Source organism: Rhodamnia argentea, chromosome 8 (genome assembly GCF_020921035.1).
Source record: "Rhodamnia argentea isolate NSW1041297 chromosome 8, ASM2092103v1, whole genome shotgun sequence".
NCBI classification, from domain to species: domain Eukaryota; kingdom Viridiplantae; phylum Streptophyta; class Magnoliopsida; order Myrtales; family Myrtaceae; genus Rhodamnia; species Rhodamnia argentea.
This window is the reverse complement of record NC_063157.1, coordinates 3,001,523-3,020,389: the sequence shown is the minus strand read 5'-3', so window position 1 is coordinate 3,020,389 and position 18,867 is coordinate 3,001,523. Positions and strand designations below refer to the sequence as shown.

Sequence of the window (18,867 nt, the reverse complement as noted above, 5' to 3'; positions counted from 1 at the left end):
ACCCTCTTAATTGTATCAATTTAGTTCTAAATTTTTTTGCATTGTTACCAATTGAGTCAATCAAGCCAATCTTGGCCGGAAATAGTTGACGTGAACGTTGGCCATGCCACGTTAGAAGACCGGCGCTAACGTAAAATTTTTTTAATAAAATTTGAAATTTTCATATATTTTTTTCCTGTTTTTCTTCTTTTTTTCGTTCTTTTCTATTCTTTTTTTTCCTGAGGGCCGGCAAAGGCCGCTAGCCGGCTCTCGCGCAATCGGATCTAGGAGGCCCTTGCCGGCCTCGGGCGAGGTTACGATGCCCGGATTGGGCGAAGGTCGGTTGGCGGCCTTTGCGAGTCCGCTCACCCACAAGGAAAAAAAGTAAAAAAGAAAGGAAAGAAGAAAAAAACCAAAATTACATAAAGATTCAAATTATTATTAAAATATAATTTTAAAAAGAAATTCACGTTAGAGCTATCCATGTAAAGCAGCGATTTTCGATCAAAATTGATACTAATGTAATGAGTTTATGACTAAATTGATCAAATTAAAAGGTTTATGACTGAATTGGTACCAATTCAATAGATTTAAAACTTTTTTTTCGATACTTTTCCCGATTTTATGCTATCAAATCACTCAATTTTGTCATTCTGATAAATCTTTCTTGATCTTTTCTATCTTAGTGTAGGTCTCTTAGGTGACCCAAATTCTGTTTTAACCAACTAAAGTTTACGTTCACTGAACGTGCTTTCCTAGAGGAATCCTATCATCTTTCCTCGAGCAATAGGCCAACAAGTGCATCAAATATTTCATTAGGTGCAAATTTTTGTGAACCGTCCCTAGTTCCGAGTCCGTCGAAGGATTATGGACTTTTATTCCTGTATAACAAAGAGATCCTGAAGACAACAGTTCTCATCTCAAAGTTGGTATTTGAAATGTTGAAAATCCATAAAGTACAAATCTGTCTAATTTGCAGACCCTCAACAATATTCACCAGGAATTCACTATTATCTCTGCAATTTCCGGGACGGGCTGTATCTGGAAGTGGTCTGTCAGCCCGTAATGAGCCATCAGAAACCAGACATGGGTTATGAGCTCGCCACCCCGCCGCATCTGCTGAGCATGATCACTCGCTTTGCAATTGTTAGCCGCGTAGATCAGCATGTCTGCCCACACCTCGCTAATTACTTCCCATTTTGTCTCTTTGGGCAAGAGACGGTCGATCTCCGATGCAAGCCGGCTTGCAATGACCTGCACATACTTGACTTTGTCCTCCTTCGTCACACCCCAGATTGAATTTGGTGTTCACCCCTTTCACTTGGCTGCACAACGCAAACAAATCGGTCTCTTTATAAATTTCTTCGAACCTGATACTTCCGATTCCGACCGGTAACATTGACGGATGCATAACTAGGAGATATAGCATGTACTGAGACAAGTGCAAACTCGTGGTAAAGGACTTGTCCTCTAAAGTCGTAAAGGACTTGTCCTCTAAAGTCGAAGTCTCACTGCAGAGCTGCGTTGCTATATGCCAGACTAGGATGCTCATGTCGAAGTCCAGCTCGATGCTCCATTTCAACTGTTCCAGCAACTTTTGTGTGCTTAATTTGAAGCTTTGCCAGTCGATCCACGAGGAGGAGAGTTTCTGCGAAGCCATAGTATTTTTCTTTTGGATTTTCAACAGAATTAGTTCTCTGACATTTTCTGTCACGTCCTTGCAGTCTTGGCAGTGAAACTTCACCACCATCTCATCGACGCACAATTGCTTTAGGAGTCTCCACCAGCGGGAGTCATTTCGGTTGGAGAACAATCTCTTTAGGCTGTGTTGGCCCATGGAATTGGACCACCTGCGCCTCTTTGTTAGCGGTTGGATTCGGTTGATGAAATGAATAATGGCGGATTGCTTGTTCATTATGAGCCAACAGGCAGCCTGGTCAGATAAAAAAAATGTGAAACAGTGCATATAACTCGAGGAAAATGGCTGCTCCTAGCAACAGGAAGGTCAAGAATAGATCCGGGTTTGAGTATCGTCGTTTCTCGCTGAGAGAGAAGAGCACCAGGGCGCCACAGATCGAGAATGAGATGGCGAGTCTACAAATAAACCCCCAACTTGTATAGACCGCCTTCGCCTTTGAGTAGAACAAGTCGTAGATGAGGCCGAGTTCGATTTCAATGATTTTGAAATCCCATCCCCTGCCCTTCAGTATCGATAGGTAAGTTTCGCGTTCCTCCAAGCTGAACAAGTGATTTGCAAAAAGGCGCTGAGTAGTGTCGACCAAGTTGCTGGCAGCTAGCAGTGTGCCCACAGCGTCCTCGTACTCAGATGAAAAATGTTGTATCGCACCATCGATCATAATTGCTGCATCATCTCGTACCTTAATGACATGATGAGGCACGAAGTTGTACCCCTCGGCCCGCTTCAACTCACATTCCTCCACAATCTTGTTGGAATACTTCTGGTGAGGTTGGGATTTGGTGAGGGAGTCCTTGAAGTGCTCATTGCTGGCGGCGCGAAGGACCCAAACCCTCTCGCCGTACTTATAGAAACCCAGGAGCAGTATCAAAACGGCGGGAAATGATAGGCTAGGATAAGTCCACGCCATTGCCAAGACATAAACTGTCATGCCTGTCTGGTTCACCAGCGTCAGTGAGTGCCTGAGCCAGAGCTCGTTATCTTCCATCGCGTAGGCACTAATGGTGTCAGGGCCCCCCAAGTGCAGCAGCAGAAACGGAGCCCAGAACGCGCTTAGCTCCACGTGCGGGTCCATCTTGCTCACCGATCCGTCGTTCTTGACTTTTGAGATCATATTGGAGATCATGCCAAGCGCGTAAATCGCAACTGAATCAGCTGATAGATAGGCCAACCAGGTGAGCACCCTGATCCAAGCCCAACGGATGTGCTTGCGGCAGTTGCCGAGACAAATGAGGACGATTTGGAGGGCGAGGCTCAAGAACACCGCGCCTCTCAGCTCCCACTCCTCCCACACGTCGCGTGAGTAAGAGAGCACCTCCGATTGCCTCCGTGCCCTCATAAGGACCAAGCCGGTAACAGCTGCGAGAAATGTTGCCAACAACAAATGAGCCGATGCCGATGATTTGAGCACGAAAACTACGGCCTAATGGAGAAAGAGAAACTAAGGACTCGGAGTATGAGCAGCTTTTGCAGCCCCATAGCAGCAGTTGGAGCGTGATTTATCGATTAACAAGCAAAATTCTACTTAGCAAATAGCAATGCGAAGAAGGCATAAAAAATAGACTGTGAATGAATAAATACTGAACTGATGTTAACATCATCGTCAAGCTTAGGATAAGCAGTAAGCACATCAAACGTCTTCAGTTCTCATTGATTTGCGACATACCAATCGATAGCATGGTGTTCGGTTGAATACGCTGCCCCCGATGGACTGCCTCTTCGCGGCAAAACTGTGGTCAAGAAAAAAATCAGGAGACAGCCAGTTTCCTCCCAATGATGGGTATGTGATTCGGAAGTAGGTAGTTATATAAAAGTTGGAGTTGTCAAATGGGTGGGTTGGGTCAGATCAAATATGGTCCAATCCATATTGACCTATTTAATCCGTTGTGACCCATATTCATGCAATGAAAATTCAATGACCCATACCCAATCCCGACCCACACCCGACCCATATCTGACCCCAACCCATATTGACATATCTTGTTCTTTTCTACCTCCACCCGCCCGCAGCCGCCACCCGCCTGCCCGCTGCCGCCTCCGTTCGCTCGCCCGCTGCAGCCCGCCTGCTGCCCCCACCCGCCCTCCACCACCCCAAGAGAAGAAAGAAGAGGTCCATCTCTTTCTTTTGCTTCAAGAATTCAACTTTCTGTTTCCTTTTATTCCATTTTTGTTTTGTTTTGATTTTTTATTTTTTTGAAAACGTTTTTGTTGTTTCTTTTTTCCCCTAGATCATCTCCTCCCTCAGAAATCTCGTTTGCTTGCCATCTTCTCCATTGCGTCTTCCTCACTGAACTCCCACCGAGAACCAAACGCAGAGCTCACCATGACCAAATTTTTTTTCCCATTAAATAAATGCTTTCCGGTCGTCAGTATCCATCCAAGACGTTACCGGTATCTTAAGCCTCCGACGACAGCCATCACGAACAGCACCGAAATTTCCTTGGCCGCCATCGAAAGGTAACGTCAATGGTACCGGTCACTACGGCTGACACCGGACCGACGTGGCGACGAAAACGAATCTCCAATCATCGAAACTATCAATACTCCACTTAAACTACAAGCATATATTGAAGGTACTGACATCAAAAGCAAGAGGAACCCCGACATGAACTGCGCTGAAAATCAAGACTCGCACGATCTTCCTCCAGTCATTTCTCGTTAGACTCAGGCAAGGAAAGGCATTAGGTCATTAAGCAACACAGACCAAAGGAATCAAACAGATATTGACAATTTAAATAAGAAATTTGATGCACCTTTCTTTAAACCAACAGCTTTACAGTAAACCAATGTTTTTTAAGATTAGAGATATTGAAAATGTTGAAGCTTAAATTTGAATTTGGAGTTAGGGCTTAAATTCAAAATTTAGTGAAATTAGACCCAAGAAGTCCGATTTTTAAGTTCTCGAGCTTTGAGATTTCACGGAATGGTAGATTATGGCATTGTAGAGCTGTGGGTTTAAGCGAGAGTTGTTTTGAAGCAACGGTTTGGTCGGAACGAGAATTTAAGTGTTTTACATTTGAGTTCCGTCTTGCAAATGGCTTGAATAATCGCTCTGGATGTGGCATTTATTGATGCATAGGAGTTATTTTGATAACATTTAAGCATGGTATAGCTTATTCGTAGTTGTTGTAGTATTTTACTTGACTTTTATGTTGATTCTAGTTTAATCGTTAGGATTACGAGATCATCGGCCCGTTTAACTGCGTGTTGTTGGTTTTGGGCACTCTTAGGTGAGTGGTGCTATCTTTTCTTTGAGCTTGCAAACTCATATTTTGAAAGCATTTTTGGTTTAGTTATGTATTAGTTGAGTAATGGCATTGTTATTGCATAAAAGTATGGATAGGAATTCACTGCATTTTAGTATGTGAATGGTTTGAGGATGATTTTATATACTACTTTGCGAGGTGGTTTGTCAAATGAATTCGGGAATGATTTGCGAAATGCTTTATGAAAAATATTACAGCGGTTGAGTTGTGCTGCATGAAGATTACATGTTTGGTTTGTTAAATTAGTTGTGATTCAGATTGATCAAGGAGTAAACGCTACACGGCGATGCGTGTCTCATGAAAGTTACCTTTATAGCCTTGTAGTCGAGAACTAAGTGCTGCACAGCGATACGAGTCTTGTGAGAGCCACCTCTAGGGTCTTGTACCATTGATATGCGATGATCAAAGGCTAAATGCTACATAGCGATGCGACTATCATGGGAGCCACCTCTAGGGTCTTGAATTGTTGATATGTGTGGGTCAAGGGCTAAGTACTACACAGCTACACGGGTCTTGTGAAAGCCACATCTAGAGTCTTGAGAGAGGTGTTGAGCATGGAATGGATCTCTGAGATGTAATATGATGAGATTCAATATTGAATAGGACCATTAATACTTGTTTTGATATTATTCTTGTAAGCTTGTTATATTCTTATTTTGGTATAAACGAGCTATATCTTGAGTCCTAAATGTTTACTGTGGAGGTTCTATCTACTTTGAAGAGACACACTACTCACGCAGCTACAGTTGCTCATCCCATTCTCCTCTCTTGTTTTACTAGTTTCTCGGTTAGTCGCAAATAGAACGAGAACGGTATCGACGGGGACTTTGCAGAGTAAGATTTTTTAGAATGTCTGAAGGAGTTGTATGTATGTTTTTTTATAGTTGTTGGGTTGGCTGAGTTCTGGTTGTGCATATATTGTTTTTTTGTGGATTATAAAAACTCTTATGTTAGTTTATTTCATATGTATATTTTTTAGATAGAGGTATATATGTTCAAAACAAATTATTGGTTTCTATTTGAGGTTGCGTCCTTTAGGGATGTGCATAGTCCGGATTGGTCTGGTCTTGGTATGAAACCGGAGACCAAACCGGTAGTCCTGGTTTCCAAATTTTCAGGATCAAGAATCGGACCAGGATCGGGAATCGGACCAGGACCGGCGGTCCGATCCGGTCCTAGTGGATCCGCTAACACCAATTGCTTGTAGAAATGTGACCCTTGGATCTAAACCAACAACTTTCAATCTCAAATATCCAACCTAATAAAACATACATATGATCGTCATACAATCATTACATGAGTACTTATAGTCCTAAAATAATGAGAAAAAACTAAATTAGGAAGAAAAATACTTAAAACAACAGAAACAGGATTATGCTCATGCATCATTCTCCTCGAGATGTGAGAAGAGTGACAACGCCGATGAGCGAGAGGCGGGACCGCAAGAGGAGTGAGCGTCGAGCGGAGCTGTGTTGCGAAGGTGAGATGCGAGCATCGAGCAAGAGGAAAGGAGTAAGTGTCGAGTAGAAGACGGAGAAATTAAGTTAAGTAATTCTTCAAAAGTTTCTAATTTTATATATATATATATATATATATATATATATATGTTTTGGGTGGTCCGGTCTGGAACCATTCACCATGGAACTGGGGATCGAACCGCCGGTTCATCGGTCCCATTTATTGGGAACAGGGACCGGACCAACCCGGCCAGTCAGGGCCTGTCCAATTCAGTTTGCTCATCCCTAGCATCTTGCAAGTGGAAGGACGGTCATGTCATTGCCTGCTCTTGTTGACTTTGGGGTGCAGCAGAATCAGTACACGAGCCATATACTCGGGAAAACAGACTCGAAGACGCTGGTTGCGATACCTAACTTGAAATTTTGGGTGCAGCAGAATCAGTACACGAGCCATATACTGGGAGAGACAGACTCGAAGATGCTGGTTACGATACCTAACTTGAAATTTTTTCAGTCCGATTGTACCTCTAACAAAGCAGCAGAAGCGAGGACAGAAGTTATCGATAAAACTGGTTGAATTCGGGTAAGGAATTTTTTTTTCCAGCTCTAGGGCCTTTATTGATGGAAAAAAAAATTGTGATCGGACTCGAAGTCTTAGTGATATAATGTCCCTAGATCCTAAGTGTGGAAGGATTTTGCGGAGAAATTGGATGCGGGATGCTGGAACGAGAATGTTTTCAACAATGAAGAGTACTATAAGCTTTATAAGATATCTCCAAAATATGACAAGACACTACAATATCAATTATAATGATCGGAGTTATCCCCGGTAAGGAGAACCAACCGAGATGTGAATCTTTTAAACGTATATCTCTAACATTCATCTTTCTCTCTTCTCCTCTTCTGCTGTCTTCTTCATTTAATTGCTCCTCTTTATTTTTCATTTTGTTCATGATCAAGAACCCAGACTTATATTCTTTACCAAAAAAAAAAAGAACCCAGACTTATATTCGTCATGAGCCATGATGCTGTTCTAGCAACAAGAACTAAAAAAGAGCCTTGATACCCACATTCCATCACCACTAACGCCATAAAAGCTTAACAATGTTGTATGAGGTAAAATCCAACACACAACACTCGTTGTTATTCTTTTTTTTTTTTTTTTCCTGAACAGATAAAACACCATATAGCCATAAAAGAAGCAGGTTTCCACATTCTACATAATGCAAGTACTGGGAGTTAAATCAAGCGAATTATTAACTTGCACAGTCTAGAGATGTTCCCTGTGCATGGCTACTAAAATTTACACTGGACATTTTACCAATTCCTTCGCTAGGATCGGCACATTTGGGCGCATTTCTCTGATGCTTTGCTCAAGTACATCCGGCACTTTAACCATTGTGATTCCTTCCAAGGTTTTGATCTGCCGCAATCCGTCGATCGTCTTCAGCTTCATGCAGTCCTTAATTCCCAAGTCTTTGAGGCCCGGCATTGCAGCTGCCTGTATGGTCCACTTGGTCAGGTTCTCCAGCTTCCACAGTCTCAAGACGCGGAGTTCCGGAAATGTTCCTTCCAGGACGCTCAGTGTCTCGCCTTCGTAGGAGTCTGCAAGTAACCGGAGAGTGGTCAAACATTTCAGCTCCCCCAGGACTTTCATTGGATCCTCTTTTAGTCCCGACATGGACAAGGTTAGTAGTCTCAGGTTCCGAGGAATGCGCGGCTCCGACAAGCTTAGCGGGGACAATTCTCCGAGCAAGTACATGCTTGAAAGAGACGTGAACCCACTCATGTCACTCAGATCAAGACCCGAAGGCTGACCGTATTGATTCTTCGATCGCAATCTGAGGGATTCAAGCATCTTCAGATTGCAGATCTGCTTGGTCGCTTCTTTTACCGCCGATGGATGACACGTCAGACCCAGCTTCCTTAGGCCTGTCAACTTGGGCAGCACTTTTAACATGGGGCTCTCAACTCCAATGTATAAGCCGCAAATGGTTTGGATGTTGCAGTTTAAGGATTCCTTGGCATGCAGTTGAGGATCAACGGACTTGTCAAAGGACACCTCATTCATGTATAGGTGTTGCAGACTGTCTACCTCCCAGATAGAAACCGGCACTTGGGTTATGTTAGTGTACTTCAGATCCAAAGTTTCCAGGCGAGACAATCGCACCACAGACTTCGGAAGCGATTCAAGAAGAGTCCATCTCAGTCCCAAGTACTTTAGGTTCACCAGCATGTTGCCAAACTCCTTCGGAAGCAAAGGCTTGTAGACACCCTCGAGATCAAGTACCCTCAGCGAAGTTGAGTCCGTCGGCACTAGCGGTTTAAGCAACTCCTCTATCTCTCTGGCCTGTCTCCCTACCTTCATAGTATTGAATGACACATAGGAATGAAGTTCTCTAATACCGAACTGCGGGGGAGAGTTGCCGATCAGCATTCTTTGATATGGCTCGGCGAGAGTGATCTCCTTGTGTGCTCCTTGCGCATTTGTTTCTGAAGACTCTCTTCCTGCTTCTGGCGTATTTTCATGCGCTTCTGCTTCTCCTTCTCCAGGAATACGCCTGTGTATTGCGATACACGGGGCACCGAACTTTGTTTTATCGCTTTGAACAGAACAGTCATAGATCTTGAGGAATCTTCTACACTTAGCCATCTGATACAAGACATCGTACAACATTCCAGGCAAGCGGCACAATCGGGCAGTCCCGTCCCAATTCCATCGAGCTACACGGACAATGTTTCTGGACACCAGATCCTCGAAACATTTTTCTGCATCAACTCTGGTTACGCTGTTCTCCAACGGTGAAGATACTAGTTCTTCAGCTGACCAGAGTCTGAACAGCCTCCTTGTGGGAATCTCATATTCCTTAGGGAACAGAGTCATGTGCAGAGCACACTTCTTCAAGTGTTCCGGCAGTTCATCGATACTCAAACGCACAACCTCTTGGAGTGTCAGATGATCGGGAAGCCCATTGATGAGCACGGTGAATCCATCTACCGTGGTGGCAGATAAAAGTCCTCCAAGTAGTAGGATCTTTGCAGGAGAACTGCCGGATATGATAAAAATCTTCTCTTTAAGATGGAGGAGTTGCGTGGGCCGAATGACGGTGTCGAAAGACCTGCTGCTTTCTTCCAATAACTTGACTCTCTGTTCTGGATTGAGGGGGATCAACTTGAGAGGCGTGGACCACGGATCAACTTGAGAGGGTATGTCGGGGTTACGGGTCGTGACTAATATTCTGCTCCTATTCCCCGATTCCGCAAGCAACATTATGAGATTGTTGTCCATGAGATGGAGATCGCACAAGTCATCCAGAACTATCAGACAACAACACTCCATCAGGACTCGTTGGAGCTCAGAGGACAGCTCTTCCTCGTCCTTACGGTCCACGTCTTGCAGTATCGAGACCCTCAGCTGGTTGAGCAAGTCGACCATGAGATGAACCGGGTCAGGCTTGTGCCCAACCCGAACCCAAGCGAAGCAGTCGAAATGATTCTTAATGCCTGGTCGGTTGTAGACGCTCCTCACTAGAGCTGTTTTGCCAACGGCTTCCTCGCCTACCACCGAAATCACTCTCGGGCTGCCGCCGTCATCTCTTTTAATGGTCAACTGCTCCACAAGCTTGTTCACAAGATTTTCGCGACCCAAGATGTGGAACTCATTATTCATCTTCCTCGGTTGGGTTAGGTTGCTTGGTGATGAAGCTACGATGATCCTCCCGGCACCGAGGGGTGAAGTTCCAACTTCTCGCGCCGACAACATCCGGCCCATCTCGCCGTCTCCTCGTTGTATGCCCCGAGAAGACAGCGAGCGGACCCAAGACAAAGTCTTTGCTAGAGGATTTCGCAGTCTCGTTCCCTCGGATGCCTCCATAAGGAAAAGGAAACTGGAGGTCTGAACGAAAGTTATGGGGGAAGAAGGTTGTTTGGATAGTCAATTTGCCCCAAACAAGCTTAGGATTTATAGGAGGTGTCAACTGTCAATCACCACCAGCTTCTAATTAATAAAATTTCATCATCTCTAACTCTTATAATTGTTCATATTTTTTTATCTCGTTATCTTAAATTGTGAGATCTTTTTGTGGGTAAAGTTTAGTCATGCACAAACCTTAAGATGGGCAAAGTCGTCCAAGAAACAGTTCAACTTGAGCGAGCCAGATAGTGTTGCGCTGGATTTCTCATTAAGTAAAGACCAGAAAGTCATTTCTTAGGTCGCTGTTATTCTGCGCATAAACCGAAAGAAAAGGTTGATATTAGTTTAAGTTTGGTGATTAACCATCAACGTGGTTAACGGTAACGATTCCAGCCGCGAATTCTGCGCATCATAAGAAGTCAAAGTACTCGATATTTGAGTAAATTGAACCTATGATTGTAGCAACCCGGTCCGACAAGGGGAGAGTGATCTCCGAGGCCAGAGGGCCTAGACAAAGAACGGGTAAAGTGATTTTGAAAAATATATGTAAAAACTAAGATTAACTCACGAATGCGCCTTTTGAAGTAACGATATGGGACAGACCCCCAAGTCTTTTCACCTTGCCCAAGACTCCCCCCCAGGTGATATGAAACAGCCCACGTACTACCAAGTAGTTGCTTAATGGGTTTGGGTCGTCACATTCTCCACTCCTTACGGGCAAGTGCCTTTACAGGCAAGTGCTCTCGTTGTGGTCCCACATGCGGTCGGGAGTCGGCTCTAATACCACCCGGAAAGACCCTAGTGTTGGGGTGCAATTTATATTCCCCCGTGACAGGAAAGCACACGGGTCCCGCTTCACGCCGAGTGAGCAAAGATCCGGGGGAGCCGCCCCGGCGGGGCTCTCAAGGTGGCAGCCCCTCCGGACACCCGAGGGTTTGTACGATTTAAGCCCATAATTTTTCATTAGTAGTTTAGGTTTGGGCTCATGAATAGCTACTGTTGTATATACTCTTTTTCGCTTATAACCGAGTGATGTAACGAGAGGTGCGAGGTGCTGATATAGTGGAATCCTCTACCGAACGTAGTCCTCGTTTAAAGGTGAACTATGATAAAATCCCGTGTCTCAATTTTTCTCTTTCTCGTTTCTTTTACTTCGCTGCGATTGTGTGTTGATCCCAACATTTGGTATCAAAGCCTAGGTTTGAGGTTAGGGTTTTTTCTTGGTGAAGAGAGATCCAAAAAATCAAATCTTGGGAAGATGTCGGCTGGTCAATTGCGAATTGAAGTGGAGAAGTTCGGAGGAAAGGGTTTCGAGTTATGGAAATTAAAGATGGAGGCTTTGTTCATGAACAGAGATCTGTGGTACGAGATTGAAGAAGATAAGGAGATTACCAAGGAGAAGGCAAAGGAGGAAGAGATTGTGTCTGCATCAAATCAATTAAAGGCATGGATTAGCAGCGATAAGAAGGCGTGAAGCCCGATTTGGCTATGTCTTGCTGATAAAATCTTGGTGAACGTGACTTTGAGAAGATGGCGGAGGATCTCTGGACTAAGCTGGGAAGCCTTTATCAAAGCAAGTCACTCGTGAACAAGTTATTTCTCAGGAAGCGACCGTACAACCTTCGAATGAGTGAAGGTGATTCTTTTTCTGCACACTTAAATGAGTTTAATACTATCTGTGGGCAGCTTGTGTCTATTGATGTTAATATGGATGAGGAAGATAAAGCATGTACTTTGCTATGTTCACCGCCGAATTCATGGGAACATATAATTGTTTCGATCGGCATTGGTGTTAGTGCGTTATCCTTTGAGAACGTTGTATCCGCTTTATTGTCTAAGAAGATGAGGAGAGCGGGTTCCGATAATGCAATGAATGAGGCTCTTTTCATAAGAGGAAGGAACAATAAAAGAACCAAATCTAGATTTGTTGGTAGGGATAAGTCCAGAGGAAGATCTAAAAGCCGAGATCGATCAGAAATTATGTGTTGGAAGTACGGAAAAGCTGGACACTTGAAGAAGGATTGCAGAAGCAAGAGTATGGGTCCAGAAGTGAGATAAGGCGCCATCGTCTTGTACAAAGAAAGACGATGACAGTAGTGCAAGTTGACTACAAGGCATCTCGTTTGTAACTCACGCCTAATACAATTAAGGATGATCGATCAGATATGTATCTCGTTTGTAACTCATCTCAGTTTGACCGCAGTGCATGAATAATTGATACTGGAGCGTCTTTCCACATGACGCTCATCGAGATTGGTTCTGCTGTTATGAGCCATATCAAGAAGGTACAATACAGATGGGAGATGATACGACACTTGATATTATCGGTTGCGAAAGGTGAAACCGAAGATGAAAGATAGGATAGTCAAGAATCTTCCGGACGTGATGCATATTACTGATCTTACCAGGAATCTTATTTTTGTGGGAACTATGGTAGATCCCGACATTACTTTCACCATCGACAAGTATTCATACAAGCTTACCCGTGAATCTATGGTGATTACTATAGGCGAACAAGAAGGAAATCTATGGAAATTATTGGGAAGCACAGTGATCGGTGGTTAGAGTTATATCACGAAACATGTTGAAGAAGATATCGCGATGTTGTGGCATTGGAGATTGGGTCATATCGGTGAGAAAGGGCTAGTGACCCTTACTTCAAAGAAGATGGTGGATGGAATCCCAAGTCGTTCTATGGATTTCGGATTTTGTGAACATTGTTTACATTGGAAACAGAATAGAGTATCTTTTGAATTCGTAGGAGAGAGAGCGAAAAGGATTCTGGATTTAATCCATAGTGACGTCTTCGGTCCTACACCCGTAGTATCGTTCGGAAAATCAAGGTATTATGTTTTTTTTTTACTAACAACTTTTCTAGGCATGCGTGGATATATTTCCGGTAGAGAAAAGATGGTGTGTTTGAAAAATTTCGTGAGTTCAAAGCTTTGGTGAAAATCAGTTTGATAGAAAAATCAAAATTTTACGGATCGATAATGGAGGAGAGTTCTGTTCAACGAAATTTGATCAATTCCATGTGACCAGTGGCATTGCAAGACAGAAAACAATGCCTTATTCACCTCAACAGAATGGCGTGGTAGAGAGGCTTAATCGGTGTCTCACGAAGAAGGCGAGGAGTATGTTGAGTGGTACAAGTTTGACAGCTGAAATTTTAAGCAGAAGCAGTAGCTACTGCGTGTTATCTAAAGAATAGGTCTCCCACATCAGCTTTGAAGGATCAGACACCATTTGAGGCACTGCTCGGGAAGAAGCCGGACATATCCCATGTTAGAGTGTTTGGTTGCAAAGCGTATATACATGTGCTAAAAAAAAAGATGAATAAACTTGAGAGCAAGTTAGTGGAGTGCATCTTTATTGGGTACAAAAATGGTATTAAAGGGTATAAGCAGTGCAATCTTGATACTAAACGTATTATCTATAGCAGGGATGTAAAGTTAAGATAATCTACGATAAATCAGATTGTTTCACAAGCTCCTAAAGAACCACAGATGGTTGAGTTAGATGTTAGTTTGCGGGGAGAGATAGAGGCTACACAAGCTGAAACAAAAAATTTAGATTCCGAAGCTGATGAGCCCGATGTGGAGGATGATATTGTAGATTCCGATACTAAGTTTGAAGTTGAAGCACCACCTGAATTGGCCTTAAGGAGGTCCACACGACAGAGAAGACCACCCGAGAGGTATACCTTATTTGCCGAGAATGAAAATTATGCTCTGATTGTCACATGTGATAATCCAAATACTGTTAAGGAAGCAAGAAGCGCGGAAGATGCCAAGTAGTGAGAAAGCCATGAAAGATGAGATGGACTCATTAGATAAAAACAGAATGTGGAGTCTGGGAAAATTACCCGTAGATTGGAAGGTAATTAGTTGTAAGTGGGTATTAAAGAATAAGATGTCTGCATATAGAGATATAGAACGATGCAAAGCTCGTTTGGTTGCGAAGGGGTACTCGCAGATAGAAGGAGTCAATTATGGTGAGATTTTTTCTCCTGTTACTAAATGGAACTCCATAAGACTTGTTTTATCTATAGCAACTGCATATAATTTGAAGGTAAAGCAGCTTGATGTAAAAACAACTTTCTTACATAGTAACTTAAAGGAGGATATTTACATGAAGTAACCAGATGGGTTTGTAGTGAGAGGAAAAGAAGGTTTATTTGCAAATTGAACAAGTCTTTGTATGGCCTAAAGCAATCTCCAAGAATGTGGTACTAGAAGTTCGACTCATATGCTTTAAAGCTTGGCTTTGTTCGCTGTGATGCTGATCATTGTGTCTACTCGAAGAGGTTAGTTAATGATTTTGTTATCTTAACCTTATATGTTGATGATATGCTGCTAGTTGGGAATAATATGAGAATGATTAACACCGTGACAGGATTGTTAGCAAAACAGTTTGAGATGAAAGATTTAGGCCCAACAAACTTCATCTTGGATATGCAAATAAAAAGAGAGCATGAGAATGGAAAGTTGTGGTTAAGTCAGAAGAAATATGTTGAAAGTGTGCTGAAGAAGTTCAACACGATAGACTATAAATCGGTGAAGACCCTCATGTCCACAAGTTCCAAATTATCAATGTTTTAGTGTCCCAAGACCGAAGAGGAATATGAAGAGATGGAAGCAGTTCCATATGCAAGTGCAGTTGGGAGCTTGATGTATGCAATGGTGTGTACTCATCTAGATATTGCTCATGAAGTGGGAGTGTTGAGCAGATATATTTATAATTCGAGGAAAGAGCATTGGATAGCTGCAAAGATGGTGCTTCGTTATCTTCGCGGTACGTCCGACTTTGAATTATGTTATGAAGGCATGAAAAGCTCAAAGAGACAGCAAGCGTTAGAACTAAAGTGTTTTGTTGACGCCGACCGGGGAAGTGACATTAATAGCAAGAGGTCAACCAGCGGTTATATTATTTTCTTATTCGGCGGAGCTGTGAGTTGGATGAGCAAGAGACAGAATACGATTGCGTTATCTACTTTTGAGGCGGAATACATGGCTCTTACTCATGCTGCTAAGGAAGTGATTTGGACGAGCAGATTGTGTAAATAGCTTGGTTTTACATAAAGAGGAGTGAAGATTGGGTGTCATAGCCAGATTGCTATATTCTTGGCTAAGAATCCTACTTTTCATGCAAGAACAAAGTACATCGACACACAATATCACTTCATCCGAGAGAAAGTAGAACAGAAAGTTATAATGTTAGAAAAAGTTGACACACGGATGAATAGTGTAGATTTTTTTCACAAAGGCAGTGAGTGTAGAAAAATATGAATGGTGTATAATGGAGTTGGGTCTAAAGAAGCATGGGAAGTATTCACCACGTGGGAGAATGTTGGGGTATGGTTCATACTCCCCTGCAATAGGAAAGCACACGGGTCTCGCTCCACACCGAGCGGGCGGGGGTCCGAGGGAGCCGCACTAGCGGGGCTCTCAAGGGAGCAGCGTCCTCTGGACATCAGATGGCTTTTACGATTTAAGCCCATAATTTTTCGTTACTAGTTTAGGCTTGGGTTCATGAATAGTTACTACTATATATACTCTTTTTCGCTTATAACTGAGTGATATAACGAGAGGTGCGAGGTGCTTATATAGTGAATCATCTACTGGATTTAGCCTTAGTTCAAGGGTGAACCAGAATAAAATTTCGTGTCTCAATTTTTCTCTTTCTCGCTTCTTTTACTTCGCTACGATTGTACGCTAATCCCAACACTTAGGAGCTACCACTGTGTAATATTGTCCACTTTGATCTAGAGTCTTGTTAATATCTAAATTTTGACTAATCTTGGTTGGACATTTCCTCATAAAAAAATTAGAATTAACTTTAGTTCTAAACAAAAATTATCTCTCCTTTCTTTTAGCATATGTGACATTTGCATTAGACAGGTGGTGTGAGTTAAATTAACAAGCCATCGGACCTTGATGATAAGAGCGTGTTTCAGCCACGTTGAGGGAAAGCAATTGTCGAATTCCTGAAGGCCATCCCCCGACCACCACCATTACTATCGTTGTCTCCTCTTTCGGTCAAAAAGAAGCTTTGTTATATCAAAAAGGGGGCATCCAAGAAGCTTTAAGTTGAACTCTTTGGCTAAAAGGGGTGGGGAGCATTTTTGAACCCACTAGAGTGCACTTGAGTGACGCTCGAGTGCATGAGAAAGAGGGGAGTGATGATACCTCCGCATGGAGACTTGGCCAGCCTGAGTGATAAAAAAGGGAGAGAGGATACTCTCGGCAAGAAGAGGGCCGACCACTATTGAAAGAAAAAAAAGAGGAAAGAAAGAAAAAAAATCCTCCACACGAGCTCAAAAACGGCGATTGAAGAGTTTCGGTGGGAGATCCCAAGCTTCGTCGACAATAACCAAACGCCGGCAAGTCTTCAAAATAAAGTCCATAAGTTTCGTATGATCTCAAGGAGTACAACGAATCATCTTGTTCACCTGAAAACGTAAGTGCATTTTCAAGCTTTCGGAGGTCCGTTAATAGCGATTTTGCTTCGCTCAACCATTCCGTAAGATCTTTGGTTTAAACTACTCCTTAGACATCTCTAATTGCGCTGTTATCCTTGTTTGGTCTTGTGTTTGCATAAAAATCCACGGTTCAGTCCCGAACCTACATTGAGATATTTGGCTCATTCTGGACATCCTTGAGCCAATCAGGATATGAGGTGAGTATCCCTGGATCTCATGGATGCTAGTCGTAGCTTTGGTTTGGATTGATATCGTGCAAGATGCGCGCCCGTTTGTCGCTGTGACCGAACCTGTTCTTGCTGTTTTCACATAGTTTCCACCGTTGGATCAAGCTGATTTTTGGATATGTGATAGCTGACGTCGAGACGATTCCAACGATACCTAAATTGTCTAAATCGGACAAGATCTCACCATTGATCGTCGCTGGAACACTCTCAGCTGTCCGCTGGTCGTCTTCTCTGATGAAGCGCTGACTGGTCAACGAAGTTGACCTGCCCAACGCCCACGTGGCACTAACGTGGCAGTCACGTGGTGGCCACATTAGCGAGGTTTGTTACAACTGAATAACAAAAAATAAAACTTGATCCAACGGTGGTAGAAATGTCACGTGTCGCGATCTTGTATTTTTAGAAATAAAAATGGTTTTTTTTTAAAATATCCCATTTTTCGAAAATAAAAAATTTTGATTTTGTGATCACGCGGCCCAGGTTTAGCCACATGTCACGTCTCTGATTGTTGGATCAAGTTTTGTCTTTTTGAATAAAAAAAAATTCATTTTCAGAAGCCTTCGATTGGACGGGTATGGATTAGCCACGTCATCCGATCTTAATCGTAGATCCGATCATATGATTAGAGGGTCTTGGATTAGCCACGTGGCCCATCCCCGACCTTAGATTTGCTTCCAGATTGGAGCATCAAGAATGCACCATGTGGTGCTCTCCGAGCCGTAGGATTAGGGATTGGCGGAATTATTTGAAAAATTGATAAAAAAAAATTGAAAATTTTGAAAATTCTAGCATAAATGGCAAAGCGGCGCCGTTTCGGTGAGGCTGATCTAGACTCACGTGGGCCTGGCGGATCTCCTCTAAGTAGCGGACCGAGTCACCTGACCTAGCCCAAATAATTTTTCTCAATAAAAAATTCAAAAATGTTTTTTAAAATATAAAAAAGGAAAAATCTTAGAAAATCAAAAAAAAAATTGTAGAAAATTCCTGAAAATGTTTAGAAATTCTCAAAAATTGAGGAATGACCACAATTAACTGGCCAAGCCTACTTTTGAAGTTTCTTTTCCTGATATTTCTGAAATGACAATTTTACCCTTTAGGGGTAATTTGTCTCCAAAAGTTCCGGTGAGTTTATGGAAAATGTCAAAAATCATGAGACGGGTCGGTTTAGGTGGCCAATCCTATCTTTGGGTTTCTGTCCCTAATTTCCTTGAGAAAATTGTTGATTTTACTCCTCAAGGGTAAATTGTCCCAAAAAATTCCATGAAAATTTTAGAAAATTTCAAAAAATGCCGAAAATCGGGAGATGGGTCAATTTAGGTAGCCAATCCTATTTTTTATGCTTTTCACTCCCGACCTCTTCTAAAATGACGATTTTTCCCTTTATGACAAATCGTCCCCAGATTTTTGCAAAATTACGATTTTGCCCCTCATGGGCAAATCATGTCAAAATCATCTCTGTTTACCCTCGGAGCTGTGATTGACTATTCTTTAAGCCAATAGGGCTTTATAAATAATGTCATGTTAATTTGATGCGATTTATCTATATAATCCGATTCCTTGATTTGTGCACTTTCTTTATTGATTGTGTTTGCTATGTTAGTTATTCCTATCTGCACAAACTTCTATATTTAGGATTCGTACCCTACTCATCCGCACGAAATCTGATATTAGAAAATTCAGTCAACTTAGGTACTAAAAGTGCGTCTAGTCCGATAGTTGGCATAACTAAGTCCCTAATCTCATTTCTCTAGTTTTCGCAGAATCGAATAGAATCTCCTAACTATTCGATAGGATTTTCCAATTATACCCTTCAAGAAATGATTGGTAGTGACTCCGAGGCATGTACAA

General features: G+C 42.6%; 2 protein-coding genes across 2 annotated transcripts; both read right to left on the bottom strand.

Moving 5' to 3' along the window:
* Window positions 1–972: 972 nt before the first annotated feature.
* Window positions 973–4,126, bottom strand: LOC115737990. The gene is made up of 5 exons (XM_030670472.1): window positions 4,065–4,126; window positions 3,342–3,405; window positions 2,040–3,098; window positions 1,370–1,912; window positions 973–1,257 (listed from the first exon to the last, which is right to left on the bottom strand). The coding sequence occupies exons 1-5, from the start codon at window positions 4,124–4,126 to the stop codon at window positions 973–975; spliced, it is 2,013 nt and encodes a 670-aa protein (XP_030526332.1).
* Window positions 4,127–7,701: 3,575 nt separating this feature from the next.
* Window positions 7,702–10,170, bottom strand: LOC115737991 (disease susceptibility protein LOV1-like). The gene has a single exon (XM_030670473.1). The coding sequence runs from the start codon at window positions 10,168–10,170 to the stop codon at window positions 7,702–7,704; it is 2,469 nt and encodes an 822-aa protein (XP_030526333.1).
* Window positions 10,171–18,867: the final 8,697 nt, after the last annotated feature.

Coding starts and splice junctions, on each gene's coding strand:
- LOC115737990 (XM_030670472.1), bottom strand. CDS start 4,126: ATGGCGGCCAAGGAAATTTCGGTGCTGTTCGTGATGGCTGTCGTCGGA. Junction 3,406..4,064: donor GTCGGAGGCTTAAGATACCG/GTAACGTCTTGG, acceptor TCTTGACCACAG/TTTTGCCGCGAAGAGGCAGT. Junction 1,258..1,369: donor TGCATCCGTCAATGTTACCG/GTCGGAATCGGA, acceptor GGTGTGACGAAG/GAGGACAAAGTCAAGTATGT.
- LOC115737991 (XM_030670473.1), bottom strand. CDS start 10,170: ATGGGCCGGATGTTGTCGGCGCGAGAAGTTGGAACTTCACCCCTCGGT.